We start from the raw sequence: 24,560 nt of genomic DNA on the forward strand, positions 1-24,560 counted from the left end.
GTATAATTACTGATTAAAATGAATTTGAAACTCGGTCCAAGATAATTATTTTTAATCTCTTTATCCCTAAAACAGCAATGGCACTGGACGGACCTGTTTATAATTTCACAGGCCACATCTATTTCATAATAAAAGACACTTTGTGGTGAACAACCCTATTTAAGTTAATATTTATTCAAACATTGATTTCATGTAGACATTTTTCTATTATTGGAGCCATCATGCAACCACAAATTGTTCTAGTCAGTAAAAATAAATATACCGAAGAAAAGCGAATAAAGATTCCCGCTTCCGGATAATATTGTAACCCTTGTTAAATTAGTTTGAGCAGGATATGCGTACCTGGTGCAGTTGAGCGGACAGGGGGCATCTGTCCCTTTGACAGGAAGTTACGCAGCTGGGACTGTTTCACTGGCGATATCTTGACTGCTGGAAAAACATCTATAGTTAATTAATGTTGAAATCTAGAAATGTGATATCCTTTGTTATTTTCACATACAAAAAGCTATATATAAAGATTGATACCTGGAGATTTGGCTTTGTCCTTAGGAAGGCTGGTGTCTAGCTTGGCTTTCACCAGTGTGTTCCTTAAACTCTCAATCTCGCTTTCCAAACTGCCATAAAACACAGAAACAACTTTTAGAATAGCTTCTTGCATGCTGACATCCTAGTTATAAACAAAGGCTGCTACACTGACAGAAATGAGAGCAATGTTTAGTTATTTATGGACTATGGTGATTATATTGTTTGCTATGAGGTCATCCTTTCAGAAAAACAAAAAAAACAAGTTACATTTATTCAGTTTTAAAACTACAATTTAATCCCAGAGAGTTTCGCATTTCTACATTCCAACATTCCTACTCCTGGTTCTTTGCCAGCTCCTACCCCGCGGCTGCTGCTGCTGTAGCTGTAGTGTGTTTTATAGTTGGAGTGGTAGTCTTGTTGTAGAGGCGCAGTGAAGTGAGTTCCTTAACCAGCTGATCCAATCTGTTCTTCTGCTGGTTGATAATGTATAGGTTGTTGGCCAGTGTAGTGAAAAGACCCTCACGCCCTGGCACGACCATGTTCCTGTGAAGAAGAGAATTAAATCATAATAATAAATTATGCTAATTTTTGCACTCAACTATTAAATTTATTTAATATTAATATCAAATATTAAACATTTTGAATGCTTACTTTTGTTTTTTCTTCCTCTCCAGGTGTTTCTCCCATTCCACATCCAAAACGTCATTGACATCTTCCACAGCAAACGTAACATACTGGTACAGCCTGCGAATCTCCTGAAGAAAGGAAAATTGACAATATGAAATGAGTATGTAGGTAGCAAAAGTCTTTGCCGAAAAGCATCTACTCAAGCAAGCATTGTTTGAGTCATCCATCTGTCCTCTACTGTTCACCTTCAGTTGTTCCTCGCTGCGTGGGTCCAGAGGTTTTTTGTACAGCAGCTGCCTGTAATTTCTGTCTCTGCCCAGCTCACTCTGGGCCTTGGCTTCTTCTGCCCCAGCAAAGCCCTCCAGCAAGGTGGTCTTCAGCGTGCCAATGTCCCCGTGGAGAGACTGCAAACAAGAAAAAGAAAAGGTTTGAAGAGGATGGTCAACTAATATTAAGTTTGATTTAACTAGGAGACCACACCGTGTGTGAAAACTTAACACAACTAACAAAACCACTAAAAATATATGTAGCTTTGGACTAAGGTCACACTTGTATTCTGCTAATACAAACACTACTAACATTTTGGCAACCCATTGATTAGAAATAAAGGGAAATCTTTTGCTTTTTTGTGCAGCTGAACTTTATTTATGGGAAATATATATAAGACTTTTTTTTTTTTAAATGTATATGATATATTCAGACTATGATAGAAGTCATTATTTACTTATGACGAATAAAATAGTATGAGGGCTGTTACACACATAGCGCTGTATATTTATGACAGTGACTCTGTTATTCTAAGACCACTAGGAGGCAGCTGGTTGAAGTGGGATTTTGCTAACAGGGATTTGGGTCAGCCCGAAACAATATCTGCACTTGTTTTGGTTTTTAACCATGGTTTTACCTCTGTAGTTTCCTTGATCTCCAAGGTGAAAATATGGAGGTCCTCCGACTCCTTCCTTAACTCCTTCATCTCTTCATTGGCACCAACCTTGAAGTCAGCCCTTGTGCTTCGTGCCTTAAGGTCATCTAACTCCTTCTGGAAGTGTGCGATCTGATGACGAGAAGAAAATTTAAGAGAAAAAAGCTCAGTTATAAAACAATAAGAAAAAAACATGGGCTATTTGCACCAGCTATTTGTAAATCCTTCACTACAATTGTATGTAAAGTCCTTCATAAGTTTTTGTAGTAAGTTTAAAAAAATTGTGATAAAACTAAATCAGCAATGTTGACCAACAAGTTGATCAATTAAAAGTGATTGGACGACATGTCTCACCTCCTCCAATATACCAGCCATAATGGGATCAGAGTCTTTCTTCTGCTGTAGCTGCTTCTCCAAGGCCCTAACAGCTGCCTGTATCGAGAAGTTGTAATATACATCAAATAAAGTACTAAGTCAGTAAAAAACACACACAAACATGCACACTCAACATATAATAATAAAGTTAGAAAAAAAGTTGGTTTCAGTTGGACATTCTGTTGCTAATAGCAACTGTTTCCAGGACAGTTCTAGAGCAGTTGCACTTTAACTGACATTGTTACATCTACCATTCTGTTCCCAGGCAAATATACAACATATTTTATTTATTCCCCTAATGCGCTTGATGAAGTAATTAAATCAGTTTACTGCCAGTGCCTACAAACCAAGCCGTTATAGTATATATCTGGGGCAAATGATAAAGCTTGGATTACACCGTTTAGACATATTTTTAGGCCAAATAACAAAATACTCTGTAAAAGACGTTAAGTTAAAATATAAACAAAATCAATCCTTAATAATAAAACAGACAGGACCTGTGGAGTTTGTACACTGCTCTGGGCAGCAGGAGCAGGTTTCTGGACAACTATGGGTGGTGTGCTGGTTTGAACTGGACGCACTGGGGCTGCAACACAAACAACAATAGAATCACAACCCAAGCAATGCACACTTTAGATTACACTCAAGTGCAAAGAAAGAAATACTGGATTTTCTTACTCATTACAGCTTGCGGCTTTGGGGCCGAGAATGGAGGGGCGATAAAACTACTGGAACTGGATGCAACCGTTTTGGGCTGTGGGGAATTAAAAGAGAAAGACTGTGGGGCTGATGCTGGGGCTTCCAATGCTGAGAACCTTGGGAAAGAGTAGACACATTGTTTGAGTCTTTTTGTGTGTATGAATATCAGTCAGAATACCTTATCACAAAATAAAAGAAGACTTACCTCTCATTAAGATTCAGTTTCACCGTTGGCGGGGAGGCAGCGGCAACGCTCTGGGGTGGGGGTGTCGGAGTTGGAGCTGGCGAGGCCACTGCTGGTTTGATGGAAGGGGCGAAAGAAAAAGCTGACGCTGATGAGGGAGTGTCAGAGGGAGGTTTGGAGGCAAAGGAGAAGTTTGAGGATCCTAAGCCAAAAGGTGTGGACCCGGCGAGAGGGAAAGCTAAAGGGGCTGAGGTGGTGGAGCATGTAGTCGGGACAGAGAAAGAGAAGCCCGCCGATGACGCCGACGATGTGGCAGGAGCTGCGGGGGCCATGCTGAACGGGGCGACGGAGGAAGAGAAAGCAGGAGGTGGAGGAGTGTATGGAGGTGGTGCAGTAAGATTGATGTTGGGAAATGTTGCTGGGGCAGATGGAATGGGGGCAGCAATCTTAGGTGGTTGGGCCAAAGAACCTGTGAACAGAAAAATAAATTTGCTTTCATTTGCTCTATTCACACAAGGGGCAAATTTAGTCTACAAGCTAAGAGAGCTAATTCTAAAAGCAACTGTATGAGCACTGTTGGGAACGTTACTTTAAAAATGTAATTAGTTATAGTTACTCACTACTTGTTCCAAAAAGTAACTGAGTTAGTAACTGAATTACTTTATAATAGAAGTAACTAGTTACTAGGGAAAGTAACTATTTGCGTTAGCCTACTGTAAAAAAAAAAGTTGCTATATGTCCAAAAAATTTGATCTTTCTGAGCAGTTTTCACAAGTCAGTTGAAATGAGTAGAACAGACAGGTAGGCCTACTTGTAGGCTATAACCTTCAATATGTATTGCACATCAACAGACAGCAAGAGGTTTATCCTGCACTTCAAGTATTTTTTTATCCTGCACTTCCAGTAGCCTAGTATTTTGTTCTCAACAAAAGTAGTAGAGGAAACTGCTGAATCTACCGTACTGATCTGCTATATCACTGGATTCACTTCAGGGGTGTCGGCTAAAACACCACTTAAGGCCAAAAACGTCAGACTGTGAAGCATGAGACGATGAGAGGAGGAGTAAGGATTTATCTTATGTTTATTTCCTTCTTTGACATTCACAGCAGCATACAGATCCCAGGAAAAGAACAATAGCAATATTCGGCTCGTGATGACACGCTAAACAGCTGTTGCAACCGGCGAATCGCGGCCGTTTAGTAGGGCTGGCCCGAATGCCATTTTTCAGGCTTCGAATATTCGTTGGTTTTTCCGAGCGAATATTCGAATATTCGTTCCAGAAAAACACACCATCAAAAAAAAATATATATATATATTAAAAAATTTAAAAAAACATTTTTTTTTTAAAAACGTTAATAATCCCTATATACTCCCTGGAACCGATTTTGACAGTATCTGCATATTTTGTTGAAGATTCACGCGCTCGGAGGTGAAGTAATGGATGCGCTATGACACTTAGTGATGTAATATCCTCCTAAATGAGCAATACTACTACTACAATATTACTAACTTTTATATCCAAATATAAAATTATTTGATGACATTATATTGCAGTACTAGCTTCTTGCAAAAAAAAAAAGAACAAAAAAAAATATATATATATAAAAAAAAAAACAAAAAAAAAACAAAGCTCCAAATACTATTTTAAGCTACGAATACTAATTTTCCGAACGAGTATTCGAATAATTCGGGCCAGCCCTACCGTTTAGTAACGTGCATAAATTATAATTTATAGAGATCGGGCAACTCCATGCACTTACTCACAGGGCGATGCAAAATAACTCAGGGAGAGCACGTTTCAACCGTGGATTGATAGGTGGTTACTGCGGCAACGTGCAAGCTCACACAACAGAGAGAGAGAGAAAAAGAAACTTCAATAAACAGCGCTCCGCGGCTGACTGAGGTGACGGCGCTAACTGACAGTTATAATGTCATCCACACTGAATAAAACACAACTTAAAACACTATAAGAAATAACAATCGCTTATCTCGTTGTTAACCCACCCGGTCTCCTCACTAGCAGTTTGTGTAGTATGGAGCCAGGGGTGCGCTCGGATTACACAGTTTATTCAATCAATTCACAGTAACGCACCGCATTTAACGTTCAGTAACGATAACGGCGTTGTAACGACGGAAAAAGTAATTAGTTAGATTACCCCGTTACTGAAAATATAACGGCGTTACCTAACGCCGTTATTTTAAACGGCATTATTCCCAACACTGTGTATGAGAGACATTTATTTCATGGTTAGATGCTTACAGACACATTTCTGTCAGACTTCAAAGGAGTTTACTCAAATTGTGTAGAATATTCTGCTGGATGAGCTGGGCTTTGTAAAACACTGGTTTTCTAGTTTCACTTGTCAAAGAATCCCGGCATGATCAAAACTACTTGTCTCATAATGATAATACTAGAATTAATTAAATATTTTTCCTTTCCCATTTTGCTATCATTACCACTGACTGTACTCAAACTAAAATAAAAATTTGTAGGCCTTTTGATGATGTAAAAGTACCATACCACCTCCAACCTCCATTGTTGTATTTCATAATTAAATGTAAGAGTTAAAATTGAACACAGGATGAAAGTCCCTTTAGGGTTATATTTGGACTTTTGAAAAAAAAATATATATAATAGCTATGTGTAAATATGACTAAGTCAGCTGCTGTCTTAACAACATTTTTTTTTATCAAAAACATCTGTCGAGTTACTTACCTGGCTTGGGCAGTCTCTCCCCTTCCAAGGCGAGGGCAGCGGGCGCTGACACCAGTTGTTTAACCCCAGGATTGAGGTTAAGCAGAGCAAATGGGCAAAGTAATCCCTCCGTGGATAGCATGAGCATAATGGGCACAGGGGGCAAAGTCTTCTCCTCAGCTGTGAGAGGGTAGAGAGGTGGCATACAGACAATAGACATTTAGACAGAGGAAAACTATAGTCTACGTGATGTGCAGCAAAATACTTCAAAAATGTTTAACAAAAACATACCAAACGCTTAACTCTCCAGTTGAATTTACCCACTGGCCCACACACACCTGCAATCTACACTCCATAGTAGCAGACTATTGTGAGAAATGATTTATGCACAGCTTTACGCTTTCAAAACAAACACTGCACCATGGAGACAATTAAGAGCAAGTGTCATCTGCTCGCTGTGCTTACTCTGTTCATGAAGACAAAATGCTGTTTGTTACTTTTTTCACAAAGACATCGACAGCATTTGAACACAAAGGCTGTATGTTAGTGATGTGCTTATCTCATTGACTTTAGCTCATTCTGCCCTCAAGTGGTCAAAGTGAGTACCCAGGGTTCAGCTCAAAAAGGCAGATGTAGTCATGTACAGAGAGGCAAATGTCATAAGATGCCTCATTTGGCAACAGTAGCAGCAGCAGCAGTCCACCGCATTCCTCTTCTTGCCAAACCCCCAAACTCTTTACTGCACTTTGCTAAATCACGCAATGCTATCTGAGTAGCAGATAAAAATGACAAATCCAGTCTAGACCAACATTTCAATGATTAAACTACAGTACAGAGTACAGTTGCATTACTCAGAGTTGATACTAGTCATTTTAGTATTTGTTCTATGTACAGCTCTGTCTCATATCTTAAACTTTTCATAAAGTTGTTTTACAGACATCAGGGGTTGACAGCTGTACACTGCTCTTTCTCAATACATGTCAGTGTTAGATTAACTACTGCTGACTTACCTCTGTGGCCATTACACTTTATATTCATTCCATGCATGTATACTTTGGATATTATGACAATCAATTTTTTTCTGTCTCCATACATTTAAACCTATATCTATTACAGATACATAACAAACACTAAAATACATTTTGACCCCAAGTTCTCCACAAAATTCACAGCATCTAATGTTCAGTTTCATCTCGGTTATGAAACTAGTTTGAAAGAAAGCAAGCAGCAAAGAGAAAGAGGGATAAAAACAGAGTGAACAGAAGGGAGAGAGAGAGAACAGAAGGGAGAGGCACACGGTAAACCTCATCAGCATTCTGCAACAGGAGTGTCTGGGCTTTGTTGTGCTCCTATAACTTGTCTTAGTCATTTTAATGAGTGCATTTTTTCTCTCTGCAGATATCTCTCTCCTTTCTTTCTCGTCGCTTTCCCTATCTAATGTCTCACTTCGGATAAAGTGTTTTGATCACACAACAATCATGGTAAAATGTTGCTCAAATTGCCATGTTTTTTTTTTATCTGGCTGGGGAGAGAGTTCTGGGGGTGAGCGGAGAGGGATGTGACTAGACAGTAGCAGCAGTAGCTCTACGTGAATGTCTGGCAGACAAGGCCATTTAAGATAAAACAGTGTACTGAGACGGGGGCTTATCATTATTCTTTACACACGCTGCAATAAAGCACTGCAGTGGATGCTGTATGAGTGTATGCACATAGCACCCTGACGGAGTTCAGCTTGATTTGATCATTAGGGGAGTGTTGCACATGAACTTCTTCGGAGCTAAAACAAAGACAATGAAATGGAGCACAAGAGATGACCAGCTATTATACAATTTAGGTTAACTTAACAACCCTGCGACATATAAACAATCATTTGTTTTTTGGGAATATGAAAACACAAAAAAGTTTTTTGTTTTTTCCCCCAAACAGTTTGAAAAGCACAAAATACTCAGCATGCATGTTTCTCAAAAACCCAGTTTATCCAAGGAGCTTCATTAATGACAGTGGGTCTTATTCATGAAACGTGAGCAGCACGGATTTGTGTGTAAACCGTGAGCAGCGCGAATTTACGTGTGATTTCCGCATTCATCAATCTTTTAGTAGTGCTGATTTTTGTGTAGCTACTCACAAAATCTACACATGCTCCCGACTGTGTGTAGCGCTGTGTGTAAATGTAGGAATAGACATAAATACTGTTTGTCACTGTTGAAAATTACAATTTTAATTCGTATTACTCTCTCTCATGTTCAAAATACGCTGATGCCTTTGAAACACGCAATATGCGACATATGACAAAATATTAAAAAATATAAAAAATATAAAAATGTTCTACAGAAAATAAGTTGACAATTCAAGGTTTAAGATATAGATTCGATTTATTTAGAATGTAAACTACTTGTTTAAAACCACAGACAACACGTACTTTCTACATATCAATAAAAAATATTATCATAATAATAAAATCACACAAAAACTATTGTCACGGCCAAAATAGTGCTCACCAGGTGTTGTGAATTTGAAATTACCATAGTATAAAAAGGACTTCGGTTTTAGACAATGGTAACAATGGCTGAACTTGCACTTTTGCACGATTTGGCACAAGGTGCTATCTGGAGAGAGAGGAACTTCAGGGACCGGGCAGACTTGTTGGCTGAGAGTGATGAGTGGTTGATTAGTCGTTTCCGTCTACCGAGACCAATTCTGTTGTATTTATGCAACATTCTGGAGCCTAATCTGACGAGGCCAACTCAAAGAAGCCACGCCATCCCCGCACATCTGCAGGTACTATCCGTGCTGGGATTCCTTGCCACAGGGACCTTCCAGCGGGAGATAGCAGACAGAGCAGGAATATCCCAGCCATCAATGAGCCGCATTTTGCCCAAAGTACTTACCGGCATTAATAGATTAATGCCGGAGTACATTCAATTCCCCTATGGCGCACAAAGGCAACTCGTGAAGCAGGAGTTTTGCGCGCTGGCCAACATGCCCAATGTAATCGGTGCCATAGACTGCACACACATACGCATCAAGGCTCCATCTGTTGATGCATTTGCATTCATAAACCGGAAAAACTTTCATTCCGTGAATGTGCAGCTGATATGTGATGCAAACTGTGTGTTGATCAACGTTGTGGCACGGTGGCCGGGAGGAACGCATGACAGTTTCATACTGCGCAATTGCGCAGTTGGCACGCGTTTGGAGAATGGAGCTGTGAGAGACGGCTGGCTTATCGGTAAGAATATACTCACAAATGCATGTGATTTATATGTAGAGACTTATCTTTTTATATCCACAGGGGACCGGGGTTACCCGCTTAGGCGGTGGCTAATGACACCCCTCACCAACCCACAGACACCACAGGAGCTGCGTTACAATGAAGCCCACGCCGTCACAAGGGCTGTTATAGAACGCACCAACGGGGTTCTGAAGACAAGATGGCTGTGCCTTGATCACAGAGGTGGCACCCTCCTCTATACACCCAAAAAGGTGTGCAACATTATAATGGCCTGCTGTGTCCTGCACAATTTTTCAATTAAGAGGGGACTTCCCCTACCAGATATCCCACATCCACCTGAGCGGCTGCCTCCAGAACCAGCTCGCGAGATGACGAATGCGGCTGCTGTTCTGGTACGCCAGCGACTTGTAGAACGATTTTAAGGTAAATGTTGCTTGCACAAGTACTGCACAAGCTACCATTAACATTAAAAAAGCTAATCTGAACATTTTATTTTGTTGCAAAAACGGATATATTCGTTTATCTATCCAACATCCCGCTTATTTTAGTTCATCAATTAATTTTAATACTGCCTTTGTTATTGCATTGCGTTATTTTCTACAGCTCCAAATGGTTTTACCTAGAATAACCAAACATCACACAGGGGGGACACTGAAAAAAGTAAACTTTATTTTTTGGTGGGCAAAAGTGCTTGGCAGATTGCCTTAAGGCTGGTGTTGATTTCCTGCATTGTGTTATTCAATCCTTCAATTGCCCTAACAATTGCCACTTGATTTTGTAGGACCTGCTCCGTCAGGACCGGGTCACCTCTCCGGCCTCGGCGTCTGGGTGACGGAGCAGGAGCAGGAGGAGCAGATGCACCTATGCCCTTATATAGCGGTCATTTGCTATTCATGGGCGGAGATCTATGCTAATTGCTGATCACCGGGGGCGCGCTCTCAATTTACGCAGGATTGGGATTCATCATGTTACACACGTGTTTACGATCAAATCTGAGTTTTCCGCACGCTTCGTGAATCCGGAGCAGAGTTTTAGTAGCGTGAGAATTTATGTGCAACCCTACACACAGATTTACTCATGGATGATGAATAAGACCCAATGTGAGAATAAAAGTTAGCGCAAATATCAAAAGAAAATATACATTTTGTCAATCATGGCAGAGAATATTATGCAATTAGGGGCTTTATGTTCTATTCTATGTCATGATATTTGATTTTATATTGCTATAGCGATCATATAAATATTGCTCAAATGCTTTCGAAAGCTTTATCACATTAAAATATGGGAGTCTGGTCATACAAGGGGAAGAGGACTATGCACAGGATGCCACATTCACTTACTGATTTGAATCTCCTGCTGGCTGGTGAAGTCTATGGCTAAGCCAAGAGGGAGCGTGTCTTCATTTGTCTCAGTCACTGGAAGCTCAGCCCTACTAGCATCTTCCAGGATCCAAAGCTCCCAGATCTAAAAGGGCAACAATCTGTTGTTTCAGTCACGGTTTTCTCACAGCTTATGGTAATCATTCAAACAAACTGTTCATTAACACAAAATAAAATAAATCAGAAAAACACAGTTTTCATGTAATAGCTACAGAACTTCCTGTAACTCGCTGTAGCCTTTGATCAGTCTAATTCAACACTAATATAAAGATAGCATTATTTGTTGGAGCTGTCATATAGAGGCTAGTTACGTATGTGGTATTATGTTTGTTGATAGTTGTGTTATGTTGATGTTGGAGGCTCTACTGGCTTTAATAATTTAAAAAGGAAAGTGTTTTGAGTGAGAAGAACTTTGTAGAACAGTTATGTAACTCAATACTTTGGAGCATCTCAAAGCTCATAATATCAATTCAGTTTTTCTGTCAAAACAACACTGATCTCATAGTTGACTCCACTCCTGGAATGTAAAAGGAAATCCATCATAGTAAAAGGCACTTTCCAAAATGACTCTTTTGAAGATTCCTATAACATTTTTGGCGTTTCACTTAATTGAATACCTTGTCGTCTTGTCTGGCTATGACGCTGACTTCAATGGAAGCTGCCGACGCCGCAAACACAAGGTCCCTGTATAAAATTAACAGCAAAGCAAAACATTACAACAATTTAACATAACATTTAAATAAAAGCAGCAATAAAAATAGAGTTTCTTAAGAAATTAATAACAACACATTTAATCTCAACAATGAACATGCTTTTTGGTGTCCACCCTCAATTGCGGCCATTCTTACCAGTCCTCTATGGTGCTAAGAAAATAGTGGTGCTGTCGCTCAGTGCAGCTGCCATACACTGTGTCACTGAAGTTCAGGTACTTTGTCTCCTGCGACTCATCTTTTTTTTGCTAAAGAAAAAACAAATTGCTCTTTGTAAAACTAATTTGCCTTAGGAACATTTTCAAGATGGAAACAAGCTTCTGTGTGGTGGATGCATATTTTAGCTGCTCAATGATTCACTCTTTTATCAGAAAAATAATGCAACTATATGTACTGAACAATATATGAATTAACCTGCTACCAATCGACATCCAACAAATGCCCTATTCTGTGACATATGTGTGAGATGAGTTGTGACCTAAGTAGCTCTATGAAACCAACAAAAACATGCACTACTACACTGTTTGGTCAATTACATAAAGCATCGTCCTCAAATAATACACACATAGGCCCATCTCACAGAGTTTCTATGTGACTACAGAGGCCCTATACAAGATACAAGAATCTACAATATACAAACATTTGGCCTTCAAAGCTACGATACACATCTTGGCAGAGCATCTAATGCTACATTTGTTTATTCGCCTGGTTGTTGTAATGAATTTCAAATAAATACATGGTCAGCTCTATCTACGGACACAGCAGTGAAGACCGGAGGGGTTCAATTAAGTGGGCGAAGGATGTACGGTGGACTCACAGGGAGAGAGATCAGCACTAGCTCAGGAGGGGTCTCAAGGGACCCATCTGCAGAAGCATATACCACTGCAAACACAAAGGTCCTCAGCCACAGCACATCCAGAACTGTGAGAGGTAATGGAGAAAGTGAGGTATTATGAGCTACTGATGGGATTTAAAAACAGTAATGAAAGCAAAACGCAAGTAAATTAGAACATGCAAAATATTGTCATCATATGCCATTATTAATTCAGCTCAATATATGGGCAAACATAACAGCTTACCTTTGACAGGTTCGTCAGAGGTGTAGAAGTGTGGACATGCGATAACTTTCTTTTCTTCTAGGACCTTATCAAGAGAGAAGAAAATCATTATCATCATCTTTTCATCATAGTTATTCATCCCGTCAATCATTGGATGCTTAAGCTCTCACAGGGAGCAGTGTTTGATTAATAATGACAGTGAATTGGCATCACTTACTGGTGTGTACTGACTGACTGTGGCATTCATTTTTCCTGCAGCCACTTGTTTTCCTTTTGGACTCCAGCAAACTGTGAAACGAAAGTAAAAGTGAGCCACAAAAGAGATAAAGACTAAAGGTAAACTCAACAATTATGCATAGAGTCTCACTCACTGCTTGTGATGCCACTTGCAGCAGGTAGCTTGGCCTGCACTTTAACACTGTCAGCAACATCCAAAATCAGCATACTGCCGTCAGACAGACAGGCAGCCAGAATGGATGCCTGAGCAGGATTCCACTTAAGATCCTGCACTAAAGTGCATGGGGGCACTGCTGGCACCAGTGAGGCAAACGGTAGCTTCTGTTGTCTTGCCTGGGAAGGAAAATGAATGAATGAATTAAAAAAAAACATAAATGTAAATTGCTTAATTACTATATCTGGCATAAACTAGGACATTTAATATTGGGGCACAGCAGGTTGTCAATTTCAGACAGAAATGTCTGAATCTAGAAATCTTGATTTCAATGTCCATGATTGTGTTTTATTATGTACTACCTTCTAATAGTTTAATTGTGTGTACGGAGCTGCCAGCTATGGATGACCCCGTGGTGTAAGAAAACATCAAACAGAATCAGCTGATCCCCAATCCCCTTAGCAATAAACTGTTCTGCCTGCTGCCATCTGGCAGACACAGCACCAGGAGCTATCAACACTGGTACACTTTACTCATGTTTACATCCGTTTTTATATTGCAAAGCATTGTTGAGAGAGCCTGAACAACTGCTGCAGTAATCATTGTGCATATGACACAAAAATGTATGTGCATAATCATCTACAGAAGAGGGTTATAAACTGTTTATTTATAAAGAGTCAAGACAAACATAAAAAAATGCGGATGGATTATTTAGAGACTTTATGGTGGATTTAATTCAAACTTATGTTGATTAGCTAGTGAGGATAACTACTGCATGTCAGGGTCACCTGGTTCACGAAGCTGCGGACATCATAGAATGTGAGGTACAAAGCTGCATCGTCAGATATGCCACAGACTGACAGAGTGAGCTCATCACAACTGAGAGCCAAGTGGTGAAGAGTCAGATCCACAGTCACCTCCGCCAACGCCGCTATCCCCTCAACTAGAACCAAGAGGAAAATTGTGAGTAAGACAGATGAATCGAGATTAAGCTAAAGGTAAATTCTAAGCAGCAGTGTATTAGATGATAATATAATGAAATACTGAATGGATACTATGTATATTCATACCTATTTCGTTGGCGTTGCCATCAACTCTATCGACAGCTAGAATGTCTTGAGTAATGTAAACTTTGAATGTCCTGTTGAGCCCAACAAAGGTCAAACCAAATTTGTTTGAGATGGTAAGCAGACTAGATCTTTCTTTGGGCAAATCTTCAGCGGGCTCAAAAACTCTTGCTTTCTTCATCTGACGAAACTGAAAATCCTGAAAGACAGAAAAGAGTAGTAATGATGATGACTGTTAAACAAACATGTGAGGTTCCAGTTCAAAAAAATGCAAACCTTAACTTAAACAATAATATACAGTAAATAATAAATATGCCTGAAAACATGACTTGTGTGCCTGCTCAGACACATGCAGCTAAAAGGCAAGTCAGATTTAAGAATGTTTAATAACAAACACTTATGATGACACACATGAAATTAAAGACCATGTTTTTAAACAAAGTTGTAAAAAAAAATTACATCAAACCTACTTTGTGTTAAAGTTAATTTTGCATTATGCAAAAGGTAATATATATATTTTTTTTAAGAAACGTTATCTCATCTAACTACTCATTTTGACATAATAACGTCACTCTTTTTAGATATCGGAAGCCTATTTAGCAGCGTGAATCACATGAGGTGGCATACTGGTCTTTTAAATAAGCATCTTTCTTATATTTCGAATTGAAAGTACGTCACGTGAGCTAATGATGCTAATTGTGCGGGTAACGATGTAGCAAAGATGTATTGGACTTGACAAGTATTCTGTGCCTTTATTTCAGACACAAGAGGTTGTGTATTCACTTTACCTTACCTTAATTTAACATTCAACTCTCAAGGAGCACATACGAGAGCTTATATGCTACTAGCTGCTGTGCTAGCATAGCTGGCTACAATGTCCGACGATAAAAGTTGCTGTAACTTTCTTTCTGCAGACTATTAGACAGTTAACGACGTCTCTGACTGTCAATTATGTCTGCCTTATTATTGTAGTTATGTTAATGTTTTTGGGGTAGGGTTAAACTGAAGAAAGAAGAAAACCTAAACAAGACCAGCAAGCTAACCAGCTTAGCTAGCCAGAGCCATTGAAGATGAACTAGCTTCCACATGCTATCTTGTCAACACAACCTGTGGATAAGCATACCTTCATTTCCCTCTCCTGAGGGGAGTCTGCGTCGTCACTCATTTTGAAGGACAGACGTTGTCGCCCTTTCCAAGGTTTCCGATATATTATTCTATTCCTTCGTAGTCTGTAACTTTGACAAATTTCTGGTGAGCCACATTGGTCTGAGAGGACCGCTGAAACACGCCGCGAAAATACGTCACAGCTACGTAGGATGACAAATCGAGGAGAGCACCCTGGGATCACAACACTACAGTACCAAGGCTACAGTCTAGTAATAGGCTACAGTACAGAGTAGGCTACACTAAATCTCCCATTCAAAATGAGGACAATATTTAGGATATTTTGCAATAACCTACGGTTTTTACATACCTAAATAGAAGCCAAACTTTGTCAGTGAGAACGGGGGAATGTGAGACATCGGGTAATGTGAGACACCCCCTGTATCTAGGCAATGGAACACAGTTTTTGTCATGTGAGAATTATGTTTTCAAGCCCCTCTCATTTCCCCTTGGTCATGAAGGAGAGGACCTCATGGTGATGTTGTAAGCATGTTTTTCTTGCATGTAAAAGTACATTTTCTTGCTGCTTAATCAACTTTTGTGCCAAAGCAAACTGATTCAGGTAGAAAAACTTCTATCATACATGGTGATGAACTACCAACATATGAATCCATGTGATGATGATAACAGAAGATTAAGAAGCCTGAATTGCTGAGGGAGGTAGTTTTTTCTCAATTTGTGGCAGTGGGGTAAAGTGAGACAAATTCTGTGGGTTACAGTGAAACAGTGTCTGTGCCCTCTAAATCCATTATATTTGAGGTAGCAAGGAGACTAGTTTGAATAAGACAAAAGACAATGCGGGCCGTAGGTGGGGGTTGAATGGTTGAAGGGGTGTCAGCAGGACATGGTTTGGCACGTATGTATGTGGGGGAAAGGAGAGTGACCTTTAACATCAATAGACTCTAAGTAATATGTCTTTATTCATATATGTAAGTGGTGTAAGTTGTGCTGTTGGAGAGAATACCATGGGGTAAATTGTGCCATTGATATATATCTCATAAACTGTAATGCAAGACAAATCCATTAGACAATCACTTATTTAAGGTGTATTTAAAGTAAATAAAGTAAATATTTTACAAAGACAGAAGACAATTTTCTTAAACAAGGCCTAGCAGATCTAATGGTTTTACCTGCAAAGCTCACAATGACAAAGTCACAATCATCATCTTTCTGGCCATCTGAACTCTCATCAGTGGTGTCGTTAAGTGGAATGGAGATGTCACTCTCTTCTGAGCTACTGTAGACAATCACTTTATTTTGGTGACCAGCGTATACAGCCATGCCAATGGCACAACTCTCAGAAATGTACTTTGCACTAGCTGCTCCGCCCTTGTAGAACCAACTGCCACCTGGCATGCGATTCCCCCTCCATTTCTGCCTTTAAATCAAGGCTCAGAACTGTGCACCCTGGTTTTTCCTCCCCATTAACTATCTTACCTCTGCACTACTATCTTTGTTTATATGTGGATGTCTGGGCTTTATGACTTTTATTTTGGTTATTGTTATTTTACCTTAATTTTTTACCTACTGAATGCACTATGTTCAGCACTTTGGACAGTGCAAACTGTTATAAATGTGCTTTTATAAATACATTTTATTTACTTACTTACTTATAACTCACCCCAGGCCCTCTGGCACAAATCACCCCAACCCCAGAATTTTGGATAATAAGCATGATGCAGCAGTTTAGGGCTGACATTGTGCTCAATATAGACACAAAGTGTAGCATACTAAAGCACTAAAACATGTCAAATGTTTTCAAACGTGTTTATAATTGTTCAGACACAATAGTCAAAAAACCTTGATCATGGAAATTTTACTTTGAAAGGCAAAAAACAGTTTTTTGAGCCTAAATGTGCTTATATCTTATTCCATGTTTCTCCCTTCTTTACATGATGAGTTAAATGGATGGCTCTTCTTATGGTCACATTTCCAATTTCTTCTATGGTTTTCTAGAAACAAGGGGTGGCACAACTTAGGCCACTCTCCCCTATATCTATTTTTTCCTTTGACTGGCGGAAATGGGCTTTCATGTACAGGTAGACTTGGAAATAATTAGAGTTAGTTGCCAATCCCTCTCTGTATTGTAAGGTGCATGTTTTATTTTTTCTGTGAAAAATACCTTTTAACCTAAACCTCTTTCGTTTCAGTAATTTGGATCGGTTGGAAATCTCAATTTTCCATGCATCTTTTTAAAGGTTTCCATCAACCAAAGAGCAAGTTGGCAGATAATGGGATTACAAGTTTGATACGACCCTGATGTGGTCCTAAGGACAATATACTGGATGGTCCAATTGTCTTAAAGGTTACTCCTATATTCTTCAGAAAAATGCTACATAATTTGACTTGACAAGCATCAACAACAAAAACTCTAAAAATTATTATTTCACTTTCTCTCAGTGGTCCTTTCCTCACCAAGATTGAATCACAACATGCAGAAAATTCCCAAACAAGGTTCCTTAGGGTGAGATCTTTTCAAATGGTATCCCCTTGTGTGAGTTATTGGTGTGTCAGTGCAGGGCAAATCCCAGATGATAACCATCCTGCCCAGAAAACACAGCTTTCTTAAAATAAATACCTAAGCATGTGCAAACAGTGGCAGAAAGAAAGACGAGGGCAGTGTATGGTGAAGTAAGGACTTTTTATTAGAAAGCAGATTTTTCTGTATTGCATTTAAAGAAATCAGGTACTCTTGGACTACACAACTGAGACTGGTGATGGTAAAAACCATGATGGGAATGAAAGGTAGATTCTTATGCAACATCAAAAGTGGCAACTTGCATTTCTGTTTGTATATATTATTGATGCTAGAGTCAGAAGGCGCATACACATTTTAACATTTCTCATCTGAAACATAAAAGCAGTATCAACACTGAAATTGTCCCATCCCAGTTTGCCTGGTGCAAGCCCTGTCATAGTGGAGAACGATTTCCATGTTCAAAGCGTAGGGTTGCATGATAAAGATCCTCTTTTGATGCGAGGGCTGTCGTCCAGTGAGAGGCTACTTTTAAGCCCAAACTTTGGACCAAGTCCGGCCCTCCGCGCTTTACCAGAGCATTACAGATATGGTCCATGTCAACATGGGACGGCTCTGTTCACGAAGCACCAAGGTTATTATCAGTCACATATCTGTCAGTCCTTGTTGCAGAGACACACATAACTTATAACTCAAGAAGGCTGGAGTTAACAACATCGCCACGTTCCTCCACTCGGGACAGTAAGCCAGTACAGACTCATAGCAAGCTGGAGAAAGACAAAGCAAATAGCAAGAGCACAGCAAGTCATGTCAGATCTCCCATAATGCACTTTGGGACTCATCCCTATTGTGATTGTCAGCGCTCTGAACACATGGCTTTAAACGTTTTCCCCTCATTCACCTAACCCTCGGCCATTTTTTTTTTGTCTCTTTCATTTCCTCTAACTATAGTTCTAAAGTGCTGGCATTATGTTCAAGGACACATATATACACATACAAACTTTTAGTGCATTTTTTTTTGAGTCTGCCAAAGGTTCAAATGCACACTCAACTGGGTAGTTAGTCAATGTATTCCACTCTTTAGCACTACTTTGCTGTCGTTATCATTAATAGATTAAACTTTACACAAACATTCAATAAAAGGCCAGTGTGTGTGGTAAAAAATACACACCCCATTCTCGCTGCAGGATTCCGCAGTCTTCATTTGCCAACAGTGATAAAAGTTATTCAGAATAAAACATAAACATCAGAGGTTTCGTTGGGTTCGAGTGAAAGGCATGCATTTTATGATACAAGTGTCTCTTTGCATAAATGTATTGTTTCAGGATAAACTGCCAAGTGGAACAAAGACTATATTGTGACCATTATTTTGGACAGTAATTGGGGATGAACCGAGCACTATGTATGGTTTTAGAAAGTAAGCAATTTAATTGCAAGAGTTGTTAGTGAAAATAGGTTCTTTCAACCAACCATCCCATCCCTTCTCTATTTTTTTCATTTTCATTGATCACTGAGCAATTGCAAAATGTCTGAACTACATTTTGTTCTGAAGGAGAAAATGATTTCATTCAAAGATATATGTAAATAACACAAAGAATAACATACATTTTTCTTTCTGCAACCTCAAATAGAGCTCATTTTCCCAATGACATTCTCAACATTTCTGTCAGTTTATAGGGCAACATCATTCACGTTCAAATACACCCTGCACATGAAAAAAAATTGTAAGTCAGACTGACAGTGAACTATACAAAATCAGAATGCATTAAGTCAAAAAAAATTAAAACATTCTACTATTTTTTGTGAAGAAGACTATTCCAAAGGGAACTCACCCAAAAGCCTCATCTAAAAAAAACAATGAAAGAGGGAATAAACTGGTTTGACAATTTTTTGTGTAGTCTGTCAATTGTATACATTTTGTGAGGATTACAGGTTGTTGCTGATTGGCTGGATCTCATAGCAGATACATCTGTTCCAATGAGTTCAAATGAATAGGGCTGGTGTACATATTCTCCTAGGAAATGAGATGATGGAATCAATCAAGTAAGAAATATTTATTATTACTACAATTAAAAGGAAAAAATCTGTCAATGTCTGCTGATGTTTTTGCATGCTATTTTCTGACTATTCCATTAAAAAATTATTTTCCTCTGCATTTTGGATAGATTGTTACATTGGTTGACAAAACAAGCAAATACAACTGAATATAACTTTTTATTACGAAAAACAACTTAAGGAATTGAAGCTTAATAAATAAAAAATTAAATAAAGAAATAATTTGCTCGAAATATGTCTATAGAAAAAGTCCATACTATACAATAGAGTAATGATGATATTTAACTCGAACACCGCTCAGTTTTCTGTATACTAGAAACGCTCCATTGGAAGACCCGTTCACATTTTTCAAAAATCACAAAAACTTTGGGTTAGACCATCATCAAGCCTCAGAGTCAAATTAATGTTATATCATGGCCCATTATTTTCTTTTTAGAGTATACAATTGCCGAAAAAGTGAGTCGTATAAAAAAGTATTTTGAGTATTCAACCGCATTCGATCAAGGCTTGGAACCCTCAAACACCAAATAAGTGCTACAGTTTACATTCATTCATCATCTCAGCCAGTTTTTAATCTATGGCAGATCACATGTCTTCCAAATGAGGGAGAGAAAAAAAAAGATACCGTAAACGTCTTTATTAATTCCTAGTGCAATCAAAACCCTGTGTTTTTTCTTGTTCAGGACCACCTTAAAGCTTCTCCTAAAGTATCCGAAACAAGATATGTAGAACACGGAAAAAATTATCTGGCCTAACCTTTTTAAGGGGCACAGGATCAGTATATATAATAATATCGGGGGGGTATATTGTACTTTTTGCTCACTTGTTAGCTTCTCCTGTCAATTTCTGCAGTGAAAGAAAAATCTCCTTTCTTTTTAAACACTTCATAAATAGCCATGCTTTCCAAAAATGCAAGTGGGTTCAAAATACCTTTGGGCTTCATTCATTCACTAAATCTGATGGTCTGATCTGGTGATTAAATGTGCTTTTTGGCAATGAGGGAAAGTAAAAAAAAAAGAAAAGAAAAGAAAGAAAACATACAACAGTTGAAACCACTGCACAAAACAAAAAAAAAGGCTGTTCGGACTACGTCCCTATGCGTGGCAGAAAGCATGATAACAGATTTCCCAAAAGAAAATGGGTATGACAAAACACAGTTTTTAAGTCGCTGCTAGACATTGCTTTACTCCGCCCCCTCTCATACATAAACAGTTATCGTCATTAAGACCATTTTACATCCTCCAAAGCCACAATCCCCTAATCAAATAAACAATCAGGGTGATGTAGAGGAACAAATTCAGTCTTTAATACAGTCACCTTTCCCAAACTCCTTAGTTTCCCACCCTTTAACATTTTTTCTACAATTCTTCAAGTGCAATTGCAATAAGCCAGCAGTGATTGCTCTTATAAGTTTTCTTCAATAATTTACCCCCCAACCCTCCTGGGAAAAGAAAAGAACAAAACAAAACAGGTTGGATGCAGAACTATGCAGACTTGGTGCCAATCACACCACCACATCAAGGCTAAACAGTGCTTCTCTCTGGCAATTTTATTTCTCTACTACCACTCAGTGTAGTGAACTTCCTCTTACTGCTCCATATATTCAGTCTCCTCTATCCACACTGACAGCACACTGCGTAGTTAAAAAAGAAAAAAACGGATCGATACTGTGTCAAACACAGTCGATCCAGGGTCAGTTCTAACGCGTGTCAGACTGAGGTCAGATGCCAGCGAGGGCGAGTCCTTTTTTGCATACTAATGGCGTATCTCCAGGCAACAGTTTTTGTTATTTTTCGATGCAGGTTTGTGGCTTTGTTGTTTTTCGATTATGCTCTGTATCCATTGTTTGTATTCATGCATGCAAGCTTGGATTTTAGTGCATTTTCATGGCTCTCTCTGCATCTTTAAGACAGAATGATGTGAGTTGAAAGGATTTTTCCAAGTTAAAAAGCAAAGATTTTTAGGGGGGTGTTTTTACTGCATTGGTACAGATATTAAAAGCTAGTATGTGAGTGTGTGTGTGTGTGTGTGTGTGTGTGTGTGTGTGTGTGTGTGTGTGTGTGTGTGTGAGTGTGTCTGTATTTGTGTTTGGTTGAGAGGAGCAGTCTCGAGCAGACACAGGCATCACATTGACAATCTAATCCAATATGTCACGGGCAAATATGCATGAAAAAGTATCTCCATGTGATAGATTAATGTTAGATTGTGGAGAAGTGTTTGCCTTTGGCAAAAGCAACAACTTATTAACCAACTTTATCATTAATATTAACTTGAAATTGTTCAGTTTAATGGTGACATTACAGTACTTTACCTTTACTTGTAATAGTCATTATATATATTCATACATATTTATCAAACAACAACATGACGTCAAGTGGTCACACGCAGAAAAATAACACTGCTTTTTAAGATAACTTTTTTTCTTTGCTCCATTTTTCCCGAAGTAACATGTGTTATTTTCAGATGCAGCTTTCCAAGAAATGGGAATCGTTTTACAAACCATTACACCACACTCTAAACTGCCGGCAAAGAAGCACTTGCTTGTGCATTGCACTGAAATTAAGAATCGTTACAGCCATTTGTTCTGCTATCAGCTCTTTGTAATATCGCTGCAGGCGCCGAAATACAGAGTAAATACAGAGTATACGGAGAAAAGGATGGAGCAGGAAAAGCTTGATTTCCTCAATGTTCTAATGCCATGCCTGTGTCTACTTCTACTATCAGTGTTCTAGTTCCACTATCAGTAAGTATGCATGTACACAAGCACACCTGTGCGCATGCATGTGTGACAAACTCCTGTTAAGGTAGGACCTACGAGCGCAGCTTTTTTTGTGCTGAGTAATTCCTGTTGAGGAAGCACAGAGGAGAGGTGGACGAAATGTTAGAGCAAGAGAGCAATAATAAGAAAATGCGGTGTTGAACAGATTTCACAATGTTAGAGGCAGCCTGAAGGGACAATTCACTGTCCATTCACCCTCAGACCTTGTCCAAAACTTTCCACTTCCTGCTGTGGCGGCGTGTCACCACAATTACCCGCGTCAGCTACGGGGTTCATAGATGTCGCCCCCAGTGATCCGTCTACACCCTCCATCCCAGCTTCATCCTCATCTTCCTCCTGTTCTTCCCGGGCTACTCCTTCGCCCTCGACAATGGCCGCCGCCCCCGATCCAGGGCTGCCCTCCCTCAGCGCTAGGTGAGTCCTGAGAGGGTGGTCCTTGCGATCTGCATACAACCTTTGCTCTAGGGCCTTGAAGTCAGGCTCGAACTGGAGGGGTACCGCCGTTTGATGGGTAGCACCCAGTGCCAGGCCCAGACCCACAGCAGCAGCACCCATGCCCATTCCCGCACGGTACACCTCCATGCCATCGGGCAGCATGGACTTGATCTTGGGCAACCATCGCTTGCGGACACGCCTCGCATTCGTGCACATGTCGGCGGCAATCACATTCATTTCACTCTCCTTGAAGTTAGGGTTGAAATTTTGACAGTAGACTGTAACAAGAAGGAAACACAACACAACTCCATGAAGACATATTGTGGTCTTTTTTAAATGTTTCTATCACATCATATATTGGATGATTGGACAATTATAGACCTACGTTTGACAGCGTTGAGGACCCTGCTGTCTAGGGGTTTCCTACTGGGGTCACTAGTAGACGAACGGATACCTGTCCCACAGCTATTGGCTAAAGTGTTTCTGCAGGGATACAGAGTCAACACCAGGGGGCAGAGTCAGCAACAGGCACATACAGTATAGTACAGTACAGAAACATGGGAACACACACACACACACACACACACACACACACACACACACACACACACGCAATCTAAATAACTAACCACATTGCACAACATGGCCACAGATGGAGTGTGAAAGTTGGTTTGTGACAACAGCGGTGGTGTTGTAGTCATAGACAGAACTCACTACGTGTTACAGTATAGGCCCCTTAAAAGACTGATACAAAACTGTTAACTGCCAAGTTGGGCAAGTCTTTATACTCACCTATCAAAGAACGTGGCTAGCAGACGACGGAGCAAGACTTTGTGTTTGATACCGGCACAAAGATGACAATTCATCAGCTGGCCTCGAGTCATGAACACCTGTGTGCCTGGGGTAGCACAGAAAAAGAGGACTTGCTGAGGAAAACTGCTCATATTACAATCCATTCCTTTCCTTTGCCTATAAGGATGTGTCCCTTCTCTCTTTGGCCCAAGTACCAGTTCATCTTTTATTCTTTTGCTACATTTGAAATTCACATTCAAGGAGATCTTTGACGGAGTTTTAACAAAGCTTCTGCTGTCGAAAGTACAACCTGACTTCTGGAGAGGAACTGAAGTTGAAGGCCATAAAAAGAGCACACCAAAAAATAAAATGTTTTTGCTTGTTGTTATGAAGCATGCCTTTCCCACCCATGTGGTGTATTAAGTATCTTAAAGGCAGACTACAGAAATGAAGTTCCATTCACTTTTCAACTCAAGTTCATTACGATGCGATTAAAATCAGAGCACGTTTTTTGATTGATTACTGACTAAGACCTCCATCTGCACGTGTGATCGTGTTCGGCTGTGTGTGTCTGTCTGTGAAGTTCGCTGGGAAGTATTCAGACGGCAGCCTTTTTTCTTGAAAGATTCGATACTAAATTGATTAAACTTTTAAGGCCATGCTCCATTTAACAAATAATAATGATAATGGGTACATGTTGAGCGCTACTTGAGGGGGTTTGCCACAAAGAAAAGTTCAACATAGCCTGGCTTTCGTTGCATCAGTTGGCACGACAAACCTTAAAGCTCAATAAGAATGGTGGTTATCAACAGTCTTTGTTACGCAGGTTTTACGTCACCTCGCTATGTGAGCTTAACCCTTGAAAGGGGGCATTTGACAGGTCATTTGAGCCATCTTCATCACAAAAAGTTTGGTGCAATCTACTGCACTAATGACACCAGAGAATCCTTTGAAGGAACTATACCGCATTTCATATGAAAAACTGAATAGTAATA

General features: G+C 39.6%; 2 protein-coding genes across 9 annotated transcripts in view; both read right to left on the reverse strand.

Moving 5' to 3' along the window:
* Nucleotides 1-15,129, reverse strand: part of nup214 (nucleoporin 214) — a 31,118-nt gene extending 15,989 nt beyond the window's left edge. For 2 of the 6 annotated variants that reach the window (XM_080046196.1, XM_080046194.1), the window contains exons 1-21: nt 14,988-15,129; nt 13,868-14,063; nt 13,586-13,740; nt 12,778-12,976; nt 12,624-12,694; nt 12,428-12,491; nt 12,166-12,269; nt 11,487-11,596; nt 11,256-11,322; nt 10,600-10,723; nt 6,049-6,207; nt 3,354-3,801; nt 3,128-3,264; nt 2,947-3,035; nt 2,429-2,506; nt 2,057-2,206; nt 1,398-1,556; nt 1,177-1,280; nt 886-1,068; nt 526-614; nt 343-429 (exon numbers count right to left, since the gene is read on the reverse strand). In XM_080046196.1, the coding sequence (XP_079902322.1) occupies nt 343-429; nt 526-614; nt 886-1,068; nt 1,177-1,280; nt 1,398-1,556; nt 2,057-2,206; nt 2,429-2,506; nt 2,947-3,035; nt 3,128-3,264; nt 3,354-3,801; nt 6,049-6,207; nt 10,600-10,723; nt 11,256-11,322; nt 11,487-11,596; nt 12,166-12,269; nt 12,428-12,491; nt 12,624-12,694; nt 12,778-12,976; nt 13,586-13,740; nt 13,868-14,063; nt 14,988-15,029 (2,815 nt within the window). In that variant the 5' untranslated portion in view covers nt 15,030-15,129. Of the gene's footprint in view, nt 1-342; nt 430-525; nt 615-885; nt 1,069-1,176; nt 1,557-2,056; nt 2,207-2,428; nt 2,507-2,946; nt 3,036-3,127; nt 3,265-3,353; nt 3,802-6,048; nt 6,208-10,599; nt 10,724-11,255; nt 11,323-11,486; nt 11,597-12,165; nt 12,270-12,427; nt 12,492-12,623; nt 12,695-12,777; nt 12,977-13,585; nt 13,741-13,867; nt 14,064-14,987 lie in introns of all 6 variants that reach the window. The other 4 variants (XM_080046193.1, XM_080046191.1, XM_080046195.1 and 1 more) reach the window with 3 other exon arrangements.
* A 2,533-nt stretch (nt 15,130-17,662) lies between these two features.
* The window catches only part of nacc2 (NACC family member 2), a 32,731-nt gene continuing 25,833 nt past the window's right edge, over nt 17,663-24,560 (reverse strand). For all 3 annotated transcript variants that reach the window (XM_080046409.1, XM_080046411.1, XM_080046410.1), the window contains exons 5-7: nt 23,566-23,671; nt 23,159-23,256; nt 17,663-23,051 (exon numbers count right to left, since the gene is read on the reverse strand). In XM_080046409.1, the coding sequence (XP_079902535.1) occupies nt 22,519-23,051; nt 23,159-23,256; nt 23,566-23,671 (737 nt within the window). In that variant the 3' untranslated portion in view covers nt 17,663-22,518. The remainder of the gene's footprint in view (nt 23,052-23,158; nt 23,257-23,565; nt 23,672-24,560) is intronic.

The sequence above is a fragment of the Ammodytes marinus genome (genome assembly GCF_949987685.1).
Source record: "Ammodytes marinus genome assembly, chromosome: 18".
Lineage (NCBI taxonomy): Eukaryota > Metazoa > Chordata > Actinopteri > Uranoscopiformes > Ammodytidae > Ammodytes > Ammodytes marinus.